Source organism: Nelumbo lutea, chromosome 3 (assembly GCF_056320005.1).
Source record: "Nelumbo lutea isolate HS-2025 chromosome 3, American lotus-T2T, whole genome shotgun sequence".
Classification (NCBI taxonomy): Eukaryota; Viridiplantae; Streptophyta; class Magnoliopsida; order Proteales; family Nelumbonaceae; genus Nelumbo; species Nelumbo lutea.
In genome coordinates, this window is record NC_142686.1 from 36,675,647 (window position 1) to 36,688,245 (window position 12,599).

At 38.9% G+C, this 12,599-nt stretch overlaps 1 protein-coding gene across 8 annotated transcripts in view; it reads right to left on the bottom strand.

The window, feature by feature from the left end:
* The window catches only part of LOC148864245 (ARM repeat superfamily protein), a 101,316-nt gene that overhangs the window by 48,751 nt on the left and 39,966 nt on the right, over nt 1-12,599 (bottom strand). For 5 of the 8 annotated variants that reach the window (XR_016110233.1, XR_016110232.1, XR_016110231.1 and 2 more), the window contains exons 15-16: nt 7,711-7,908; nt 594-842 (exon numbers count right to left, since the gene is read on the bottom strand). Coding sequence is in view for 4 of the 8 variants with exons in the window: in XM_088979421.1 (XP_088835547.1) it covers nt 594-842; nt 7,711-7,908 (447 nt within the window). In the remaining 4 variants the exon portion in view is untranslated. The remainder of the gene's footprint in view (nt 1-593; nt 843-7,710; nt 7,909-12,599) is intronic. The other 3 variants (XR_016110234.1, XM_088979422.1, XM_088979424.1) reach the window with 2 other exon arrangements.

Below are 12,599 nucleotides of genomic sequence, written 5' to 3' on the forward strand. Positions count from 1 at the left end.
GAGAGATAAGGGCCACCAATGGGTGAGGACCAAAAATGCCTTTGTCAATACTCTTGCCAAGAAAGGAGTGAACAGGGATCAATTGTATTGGGCACATTTGTAACTGTGACTTTTTCATTTTGATGGGAGAGGTCATATCTCACACCTCTCTTAGGGATGCCTGTACTGATTATACTTGTACCTATCTACTCACCAAATGAACTTCACATCTCCTGAGGACATTATCTGCTTGTGGTATGTTAGGAAACAATGTGAATAATTGTCAAACATAGAAATGACAGCATAAACATAGCAATGCATGTGCATATATATCTTTTAAATGTCAAAACAGGAATTTAATGTAATCAGCCCCAAATAACTATGATAAAGTTCAGTACATGATGACTATGACAACAATGCAAGGCTGTGCAAGTTGCAAGACAAACAATTAAACAACCACCTTCAAAAAGGTGAATTGTTTTTATATCGTCTTGGAAGCTTAGAGCATGTACCAGGACAAAAAGAAAGCAGGTAATAGGACAACAAATTTCTGAACTTATTTACAAGATATGAGATAATAGCAAATAATAGCTGCAACAGGCACTTTCACAAACCATTGGGGAACTGTGAAATAAAATCAGAGGTAGATGCTTCTCAAGTGCCTCACACCACTGCTTACTTCCAGAGGAATTTTCTGTCAAATTTCCTTTCGAGACTTCAAGACATTCAAGTCCAAATTTTGGAGCCGATGAAATTCTTTTTGTCCTTGTGCAATCAGACATGAATGGGGTCTCTAATCTATCACCCAGCAGGTCTTCAGTTCCTTTAAAACCAGATATTGCACGAAGACATTCATCCAAAACCTTGGAAAAATGAAAAGTTTTAGAATATGGGATGCTTTTGTATGTAATGTATGTATAATGTGAAATATCACAAATGTTCCTCATAGACAACATTGAAATTAGAGTTAACATATTTAGTTAGTTGTCCATTAACAGTGGTCATAAAAACTTGGATAAAACTGACTTGCCTGCAACTACACTTAAGAACAGCAGGCATAAAATTTTCAAGAAGCCCTTTCCAATCAGCACTTCAAAGTATGCTGAGAAATATCACAATAACCACTCACAACAAGAGAATAATCCCAGCCAAAATAGCTCCTTACACACACACAGGAGAGAGAGAGAGAGAGAGAGAGAGAGAGAAGGCTAGTCAAGTCATTGAAGTCATACAGTAAAGGCTGAATAACCATGGAATCTTCTACATGGAACGGTGGAAGCTGGATTGAGCCCAAAAGCGCCCTACATATTCATTTTGTCAATATCTGTTAATGTGTAAATTTTGAGCCAAAAAGCCATTGCCACCTGTTCAAACTAACCCTAATGTTAATTTTATATTAAAAATTAAACTTTCAATTACCAACATTACCAGAGTAAAACACCAATGAGGGTCAACTTGGACTGGAGGATTAAACAGTCATCAGTCCAGATCTACTATTATCAGGTGGACGGTTTGGGTGTGCCACATCATCCTTCAATATGGCAGTTAAAGGGTAGATTGTGCAGGGAAGCTTCTTACTTGACCCAATTAAATTAGGAAACTTTTTTCCCCACACGCTATATGTATCGTTGAGAAGTGGGCGAGCATTTATTAGACTTTTATGGGCGTTATTAGTTCTGCTTCTTTCCTTATTACTTCATGTTTCTGTTGGGCATGTTATTACTTTTTTTTGTTATTGAGCCATTGTCCTTCAGCAATTTTATGTTCCTTTTTATGAATTCAGATCAGGTCCAAAACAACCGGTCACAACATCCTTTGCAGCGGTGCATTGGGAACATCTCGCCATGGAGGAGAAGGGAGATATTCCTAATGCACGGCCGCAATGGCTGTTGTGACCAGTTGTTGGTACCTGATCCAAACTCCTTTTTTATTGCTGCCACCTAACTAGGGACATTCTTGTAAATTTGTAATTACTCGTATCAGTTACAAAAGTTAACATAAAAGTTAGTGGCAGCTCACAATGTCTCCTCCAATTGGAGCATTCTTCCATTCATTCTTCTCTCCTTTCTTCAGCTTCTTCTTCCTACTGTTTTCTCTTCCTTTGATCATTAATTTCTTGTTTATTTCAGATTATTATTGCTGTTTCAAGACAAGTTGGTACCAGAACACTTTTCTTCTTCATTCTATGCATGTGAAACCCATGCATAAGTAGGGTTAGCAGTGTGCATCAGAGACTGAAGAGGATGATCATTCTTGCCCATATTGCCTTTTTTTAGAGGATATTTGGAGAAGGTGCTTATTTGCTGCCTAAAAGCATGGTTCAAAGTACTGATGCTCTTGAATTTGCATATCGAGTGTTTCATTTGATCAAAAGTATATTTCTTTTGTCTGACCTGACAAGGAGACCTGTGACATCCATGGTTCACATTTTGATAACAATGGACATTTTTCCATGTAGAGATGGAGAAATTTCAGAGATATTTCGCTAAAATATTTGAAAAATCTAAAAAATCAAGAAAGATTTCTAGAAACATGGAATTAATTATTAAACCTTCAAGGAATCATTAGAATAAATATAATTGGACATTTAAGGCTCAAAAAATCATAGAAAAGAACTTTATAAAACAAATAGGAGAAAACTGAGAATTTAATATGTTAATTACTTGCCATATTAAACAATTAACATATTAAATTACTTGACATATGTTAATTACCTGCTCACTGATAAAAAAAATGTTAATTACTTGCCATTTTGACTTTGTTTCATTTTTTTGTTACTATTTGTTTTGATTAATTTAAGAATACTCTTTTACAGTTATCTGCATTTTACTTTTTCTTTTGAATTATTGTGACTTAGTAAGTGAATAATATCAAAAAAGTAAGTCAATTATTCAATCACCAATTCCCAATCATTCTTTTAGGAAAATATTTTTCAAAAGTTATACTTATTTTAATGAAATATCAAAAATTGAACCTTAAATATATAGTCTATTAATGAAATCTGAAATATCACCAATTCCCCGTGGTTCTTTTAGGAAAATATTTTTAAAGAATTATAATGATTTTAACCAAACATTGAAAGGTTTCAAATAATATTCTAAAATTTTAAACCTTAAATATATAGTCTATCAGTGAAATCTGAGAATATTGACATATCAGCAAAATATCGGAGATATTTGGAAAAAATTCCCAGAAAATGTATCTATCACCACCTAGCAAAATGGGAATGTTTCACCAATATTGCTGATGTTGTGAACCATGGTCACAACATCTATTACCACTTAAAAACATCAAAATCTCTAAAGTCCCTAAATTAAGTGTATCGATGACCAATAGATACAATACAATACGCCGGATATGGGGCATACTAAATCAATACTTTGAACCTCGAACAAAAGTATAATTTTTTTGTCTAACGAATTGACAAGGGGACCTGTCATAACACCTATCATCACTTAAAAATATCAAAATCCCTGAAGTCCCTATATTAAGCATATCAATGACCAATAGATACAATACAATGCGCTCATTACAGGACCAGGCGTATCATATCGATACTTAGAATGTGGTTGTTCTTAAGATCACCACCTTTTTTGGAGCTTCGAAGGTGTCTGGTGAAAGCACCCCTGTTTCTCCCTCTCTATCTTGGTACCAAGGCTGGTTGAACGGCCAAAAGCAATTCCTAAATATTGCTACCCAAAAATCAAGGAAATTAGAGAATTCAGATTTTTTATTCATTAAATGCCATAAAGGGGTCTAGAGTTGGTGCTCAAGTATTGTTTGTTCAATTTTATATTGTTCTCAAGGTTGAAAGTATTACAATATGGCCCTTATCACTAACCAAGCATATTACGTAATATCTATTGGTCATCGATACACATAATATTATAGATTTTGATGTTTTTCAAGTGATAATACTCTAATAGATGATGTGACAGGTCCCCCTACCAATTTGTTAAACAAAAAAATAAAAATAAATAAATTATACTTCTGATCAAACAAAACTCTCAATACACAAATTCTGCATATTGAGTGTATCAATACTTTGAAACATGGCTGTAAGTGATTGTAAAATTGTGGACTGAAGGTCAAGAATATCCACCCTTTGTTGTGCAGAAACATCATTGGATTTGTTATATGAATTCAATGGACCCTACTAACAGTGATTTGAAGCAGGGTATGAAACCTATAGTTGTATTGGATAGTGTTATGGATTCCAAGAATGGTGGTGTGATTATTGTAGCTAAATTGGATGATACAAACTATGTAGAATGGGCTCAGTCTATGAGCATTGGTAATGATGGACATGGTAAACTAGGCTATATTACTGAGAGTGCAATAGATTTAGATCCTTTGGACTCCCAAGTCCCAATATCCATGTTGGGAAATTATCTATGGATGAAAACAGCTAAAAAGGTATGAGACAGTGTATCTGAAACAGTGAGACCTACTCTCAACCATTGGATGCTGCTAGACCATATCAATTGAGGCTAGAGGTGAACACTCTAAAATAGAGGCAGATGTCTCTTGCACTTTATTTCTCTACTTTGTGGTCATATTGGCAAGAGATTGATCATCATGAAACTATACAGTCAGAATTTAAGAAGGATGTTATTCTTTGAGTTCTTGGCTGGCCTGAACCCAAACTATGGCATCACACAATAACACATATTGACACTTGGAGGCATATCTCAAGCTTACTCTTTTGTACATAGTGATAAGAGTAGAAGTTTATGCTACAAACATCATTTGATTACTCTACACATGCAGCCACAGCTAAGCTGAAGCTGATATTAAATACCCTTTTGGATTGCATAGGAGGGGATTAGGAGGTAGCCTGTAAGTATTGCAAAAAACCCAAGCATACACAGGAATCTTGCTAGAAACTCCAACCCCATTTGAAGCCTGATAGATTCAAAACTAGCAAGAAGGGTAATGCAAATGTTGCTACTACACCACCTAATAAGTCTAACCTAGCACCTATACCATCTAATCTTACCTCCTCAAAGATTCATGTAACAGCTAGAGCTTGGTAATAAGTACAATAAGTCCTTGAGCCCGCTAGAGAGTGCAAAGGAAAGTACATCCTCTGGAGGTGGACCTAATGCTCTTGCCCATGTGGGTACTTGTGCCACTACCAATCATACATCAACATCAAGTAATCAAAGTGTTTCTTGAATAAAAGACTTGAAGTGCTTCAAACTACATCACCAATATAGGCTCTTTATTTCAATCATATTCCTTGTGTTCTAGAAGAAATGAAGTCTCTAATGCAAATGGATCCTTAGCCCTTATCTCTTGGAAACGAAGTATTAGGGTGACTAATAGTTTGACTCTACTTTCAGTTCTTCATATTCCTAACTTAACTACAACCCTATTGTCTGTTAGTAATCCTACCAAAGATCTTAACTACTAGATAACTTTATTTCATGATTGTTGTGTTTTCCAAAATCTAGTCTCCAAGAAAATGATTTGAGAGTGGTCATGAGGCAAATATGATGGACCTTCTAGATGTGCTACTTCAAAGGAGTTTTCACCAGAGTCAACTTGCATGCAGTTCTGTCTCACCTGAGTCTGTTGATAAAAAGCTTCAATGTGCTCAACTTGGTCATTTATCTTTTCATTCTGAGTTAGTTGATTCCTCCTTTATTTACTTCTATCAAGATGTCAAGTTTACATGGTAAGAGTTGCCAATTGGCCAAACATTATAAAAAACTCCTTTCTTTAGCCTCTCCTTGGAAAGCCTTTTCTAAATTACTTCCTACCTTCTTCCAGCATGTCCAGTATGATGTATTCTTAGAGAACAAAAGGTTTTGGGAAGATCTATAGTGGGGAGATAGGCCCTTGAAACAATGAATTTCTTTGTTGCACTCCATTTCATCCTTCAAAAATGGACCCATCTCTTGTTGTGCTTCCAACATTGGATCAGGAATATCTTGGGACTTGGATCTCAGGAAAAGGCTAAGGGACTTTGAGGTTTTGAAAGCTTCAAATATCCTTCCTTCTCTAAAGGGTGCTTTTATTGACTCCTCCAAAGAGGATCATCGTATTTGGAGAGAGAACTCTTCTCAAAGTTTTTCTTGTGCTTCATTCACTTCAGGTTCTCACTATACCATACACCTCCACATAGGCTATTCAGGTTAAGGAAATTTGGAATGGGCCAACCCAAAAGAAAACAAGATTATTTTGTTGGGAGGTTTACTACCAAAAAATTAACACATAAAAGACTCTGCAAAGGAGAAGACCCAACTGTTGTCTCTCTCAACACAAGTGCTTCCTCCATAATGCAAGTTGTGAAACTACATATCACTTACAAATCTCCTACACTCGTGTTATGGACACACCGCCCGGCACCACGCTGCAGCGCAGTCATAGGCAGCAGCACGCACAGCAGCCGCACAGCAGCATGCACCGCCCGGCAGCGCATAGCACACACCGCGCGGCAGCAGCACTGTGAGACGCGCGCACCGCCCGGAATCAGCAGTAGAGCGGGGCCCACACGACAGCTCATCAGGGTAGGCCCACACTTATCCTGCCACGGCAGCTCTACTCGCCAACCGCCAGCTACACTTTCCCTTATCCCTTATCCTTATCTTATCTTCTTAGTAAGAGTTTTGTTTGCCACTAGAAGTAGGAGTTGTGTTACCATTAGAAGTAGGTAATTTATTTAGAAGTAGAAATTTGAGTTTGATAGGAATTACCCTAGCCTAGCCGAATCCAACAAGGAACCCCCTTTTGTAATCTCCTATTTAAGGAGCTATGAGTTGAAATAAAGGCATTGAGTTTCCAGTCAAGAGAAGAGTGAGGAGAGTTCGGGTGGTCTCTTGGACAAATCACCCATTCGGTTTTCCACAATAGGGTCTGCACGCAAGGGAAGGCGCAAGGGGAAGCAAGAGGTTCTCCCCGTGGACCAACCCGTGACGAGATCCTACGCCCGGGCCCATAACATCTTGTATCTAATATTAGGGATTGTTTCCTTTCTACTCCTCCAAATAACATGGAAACCTTATTTAAAAGTTCTTTTATCAGTCCTCAGAAGAGAATAAAGGTGATGTGGAGATGCAATGGAACAGTTTGTACCTTGTAGTGGGACTAAAGATCTAGTGATGACTTAACAATTCTATAAGGCATACTAAACATCCAGTAATGGCTTAACAATTCTAAGGCATACTAAAAATCTTGTACAATCTCTTCTTTTTTCTCATTTCAAAATAAAATTTCTACTAACCAATTAATAAAAAATCTAACCTTTTGTCAATATCACTAGCAAGATCCCAGAAGAAGATTAGTTCATGGAACAGGAGGGAAAAGTAGAAATTCAGTTATCTCATCCTTAAGGATATCATCCTAACTCATAGAGTCATAGTTATCTAAATATCTAATGACTATTTATATCCCTCGCATGACCACTCAAGAAAATGTTCACGGAGGTGGGGTAAATGGATGATACTACTAAAAGTATTCCTCTGTCTGATAGGTACTGTGTAACAAATATTCTTTTCATGGTGCATAATACAGAGTGGGTTCATTCCTGGAGTAAACAGACTAACTGGGTACCTAAATAATGAGAGATATATAAAACCCAGGTCTGGTTATGTCTACTCCTAATCCTAATCAGAATGTAACATAAGGATTCTTATGTTTAGATAAAATGCATCTTCTGATAACTGCATGTATACACAAAGTATGTATGTATACACACAAAGTAAGATTGTTCCTTGAAACGTTTACCTTAACTGCACATGTAATGATTTTTTCTCCAAGTGATCCTACACCACTTCCAAAATCTGGTTTGGATGGCCTAATTTGAGTATCAGATGTAAGAATATCAAGAGCACCTACTCCCAACAATCCAAAGATAACAGCAGAAACATGTTCCCAACATTCAGCCACTATGTTTGGGTAGTTGTGTGATACAGATCTCAAGGTCTGCAAAAAGATACTATGAGAATTAAGACTCAGAATAACATGAGATGAATTCCATGTGAACAAGAGATAAGACCATTGAAAAAAGCATTACTCTCCAATAATTAATTTCAAATCAAACAGTAAAAGCAACGATTGCTGGCAGTAAAAATAGCAAGCAAAAAACAAGCATGTGGTCCATCACCTGCTACCTGAATACTGGAACATGTTTAGAAAGTCAGATTTATTGCAATATGCAAATGATACCCTATTCTTTGTTCAGGCAGAAAAGGAGCAGTTAATTAATCTTCAGGTGATTCTGTTGTGGTTCGAGGTGATTTCAGGACTAAGAGTGAATTTCCAGAAAAGTGAAATTTTCTCAGTTGGGGAGGCCAACAACATCCAGAAACTTTCTGTGGAGCTCGGTTGTAAAGTGGGGAAGCTCCCTTTCAGGTTCCTGGGCCTCCCAGTTGGAGCAAAATGCCACTCCGAGTCCATTTGGGACCCGGTGGTTGAAAGACTAGAGAAGAAGCTGGGGGGTTGGAAGTCCAGGTATTTGTCGAAGGGAGCTAAGATTACTTTGTTGAGAAGTGTTCTAGCTAATCCACCTATTCACTTTTTATCATTGTTTCCAATCCCAGCACAGGTGGCTGAAAGGCTAGAAAAATTATAAAGGAATTTCCTCTGGTGTGGGAAGAATGGTGAGCAGAAGATTCACCAGGTTAAGCGGGAAACTATTTGCAAACCTGTTTCGGAAGGGGGTTTAGGTGTGAGAAGTTTCAGGCAGGTAAATACTGCTCTCCTAGGTAGATGACTTTGGCTCTTCAATTCTAACCCCCGAGCTCTCTGGAGGTGGCTAATTGTGGAAAAGTATGGAACTAGAAACTGTGGATGGGATCCTGAGCCTGGACCCACTTCTGCTGGCTGCTCAATTTGGAAAGGAATTGAGAAGGTTTATCCTAATTTCATCCAAGGTCTAAGGCTAGAATTAGGGGATGGAAACAGGATTACATTATAGCGAGACACTTGGTGCAATAGTTCTGTTCTAATGGAGACTTTCCCTTCACTTTTCCTTATAGCAGAAGATAGAGATGTGATTGTGGCAAATCAGTTTGAGTGGCATGGAAATTCAGGACACTGGTGTCCAAATATTAGGAGGCATCTCAATGACTGGGAAGTCTCAGATCAGCTAGAGCTGCTCCAACTAATTCAGGATTATCAACTGAATCCAAATCAGCAAGATTCCAGAATTTGGAAGTGGGCTAGGGATGGGATTTTCTCAGTGAAGTCCTTTTATTTGAAGCTGAGTGCTGGTTCGTCTCAGGCTTTTCCATGGAAAGATACTTGGTTCCCTCACATTCCTACTAAAGTCTCCTTCTTGAACTGGACAGCAGTTCATGGTAAATATCTTTATAAGGAGCAGTTGAACAGGAGGGTTCTGGTGCTGCCCTTCATAAGATGTGTGATGTGCAGTGAGGAAGATGAATCTATGGATCACTTATTTATTCATTGTAAGGCTGCTCATTTGCTGTTCAACCTTTTTTCTTTTTTCTTTTTTTTTGATGAATGAAATTAGTTTTATTAAATCAGATATCAAAAATACAATCAGCCTAGGAGGAGGCACGAGATGTTACCCCCCCCCCTAGGACTGAACCATATACACCAAAACTGCCCAGGCCTGAGACACAATTACAAAGTAGCCCAAAAAATATCTCCCCTTGACACCCCTAGCTTGGCCAAAGAATCAGCCATTGCATTTGCTGATCTTCTGACCCACTGAAACCTAACAGTCATATCCCTTGTCATCCATTTAACTTTCTTTAGCAGATCCCTGTAGCCCCAACAAGCTGTTTCTGGGCTGATTAGCCAGCCTACTACTACTACCTTGGAATCCCCTTCTACTAGCAGATTGGTCACTCCAATTTGACTAGCCATCTGTATACTTTGTACCGCCGCTAGTAGCTCTGCCCTTACTGAATCACCTTCACGCACTGGTCCTAAAAATAGAGACAACATATTGCTGTCTTTGTCTCTCAGAATCCCACCTATTCCCCAAGGCCCTGGGTTACCTTGGCAGCTACCATCAAAATTCAATTTTACCACACCATCCGGGGGGGAATCCATTCAGCTTGTGATTTGATCTTGGTGGAGACTGTAGCAGACACTGCAGCCCAATTTCTCCTCAAGTCATCGAAGGAGTAATCTGCCAACAAGTGTGAAGATTTTAACCATGAGATAGTCCATGTAAATATGCATTCCTTGATTTCAGCAAGACTTCTTTCCTGTTCTTGAAATATTCTTGCATTTCTCTCCTCCCGTACAGTCCACAACGTAGCGTCTCTAATACATTTCCACATTAGCTTCCCTCTTTTTGTCAATCTCCTAAAGGCAGCCGAAGTGAACAACAGCTTTACTTCAGAGGGCAAATTCCACCTGCACCCAAATAAAAAAACAACCCAGTTCCAAATATTGGTAGCGAAAGAGCATGATACCAGCAAATGGTTACAGTCCTCACCCCTCACTTTACACAGAGAGCACCGATTAGGGGACAAGCACATAAAAGGTTTCTTCTTTTGCAAGTTTTCCACAGTATTGATCTTACCATAATAGGCTTCCCAACAGAACACAGCTATTTTGGGGGGAATCAGTCTTGACCATACCGCTTTAATAGGAAAGACCTGAGAGGAGGGGTTGGAGCAAAGGGCTTTAAAGAAAGAAGCACAAGTGAATGAGCCAACCGTGGTTAGGGAGTCCAAACACACCGAATCTAGAAGCAACAACAGCTCTGAAACGCAAAGAGATTCTTCATCCCTTAACCCTCTTCGAAACCCAAAATCCCAATTTAAGGCCAAAGGGCAAACCGAGGGGGAAAGGAACCAAGAAATGGGTTTCTTTTTAAAAATGGGGATGGAATAGAAAGAAGGGAAATGGTCTTTTAGGGGTTGAGAGCTCACCCAAGTATCTTCCCAAAAAAGAATGGAGTTTCCAGAGCAAGCATCATACCTTACAAAATTGAGGAACTTAGGGAGAATGCCAGAGATAGCCTTCCAAGGTGTAGTGAGCAAAGCCCTTTCGGGATACTCCCACATCCCAACCTGATTCTAAACAACCATGGATACTTTTCACTACTTCACGCCACAACCTCTCCCTCTCCAGGGGCCACCTCCAAAGCCACTTACCTAAAAGAGCCTCGTTCTTACTCACCACGTCCCTAATCCTAGACCTCCTTCTTCCTTACTCCGACACACCACCTCCCACCTAATCAAGTGATCTTTTTTCTCTTCACCAGGTTCCCATAAGAAATCCCTCATTAGTTTTTCCAACCTCTTTGCCTCCCTTTTAGGAATTCTAAAGACTGACAGGAAGTATAAAGGCAAGTTGGCTAAAGTTGCTTTAATCAAAGTAACTCTACCCCCCTTGGAAATATAGTTCCTCTTCCAAGCTGCCAATATTTTTTCGAATCTTTCCACCACCGGGTTCTAGAACCTACTTTCCTTTGGATTTGCACCTAAAGGAAGTCCTAGGTAGGATAGGGGCCACTAAGAGCAGGTGCATTCTAGCAAGGCTCTTATTGACTCCAACTCCTCTCTATTCAAGTGAACTCCCACAACACAGCTCTTCTCAAAATTTACTTTTAAATTTGAGGCCCTCTCAAAGTGAGTTATTACATCCTTCAGATTCCTTACCTCCGTCAAATCACAACCTTCACAAAAGATTATTATGTCGTCTGCAAATTGGAGATGGGTTACTGAAACTCTGCCTCTACCTAATCTCCACCCTCTTAGAGATCCGGCTCTATCTACTTCTGAGAGGAGTCTACTAAAAGCATCGGCAACTAAAGTGAAAAGGAATGGTGACATAGGATCACCTTGTTTAAGACCCCTACTAGCTGGGAAAAAATCATTAACTACCCCATTGACTAGGATGGAATAATGGAAATTGGACAAGCAACAATTTACCCATTTGCACCATTTATCCCCAAACCCACACTTTCTTAGCACAAATAGTAAGAATCCCCAATCCACCAAGTCATAGGCCTTTTCAAGATCATGTTTGCAAACAAAACCTTGACACAATGATCTCCTCATCTCCTCCACACATTCATTTGCTATTAAAATCTGATCTACAATTTGTCTCCTCTGAACAAAAGCTTCTTGCGCTTGGCTGATAAGACAAGGAAGCACCTTTTTTATCCTCAAAGATAAGACCTTAGCCACAATCTTGTAAACACTAGTCACCAAACTAATAGGTCTAAAATCCTTCGGATGCTTGGCCTCTTTCTTCTTGGGAATTAAAGCTAAAAAAGTAGCATTAATTCCACGACTCATCACTGGGTTATCCTCAAATTCCTTAAAGACCTCAATTAAACCTTCTTTGACTACGTCCCAACAGTCTTGGAAAAAAGCCATTGTAAACCCATCTGGCCCTGTTGCTTTTGACCTATCCATTGAAAAAATGGCTTTTCTGATTTTTCCTCCTCAAAATTCCTTTCCAGCTGGCTTCTACTCTCTTCTAGAAGCCTCTACCAGGTAACGCCTTCCAACTCCACACTAGGTCTTAGGGGTCTCCTCAAAATGGATTTGAAGTGCTCAACAAAACAGTTGGCTATCCTCTCTTGGGTATCAAAGACTATTCCATCCACTTCCAGTTTGGACACTAGGTTTTTCCTTCTCCTTCCATTGGCTAGGTTATGAAAGAATTTAGTCTTCTCATCT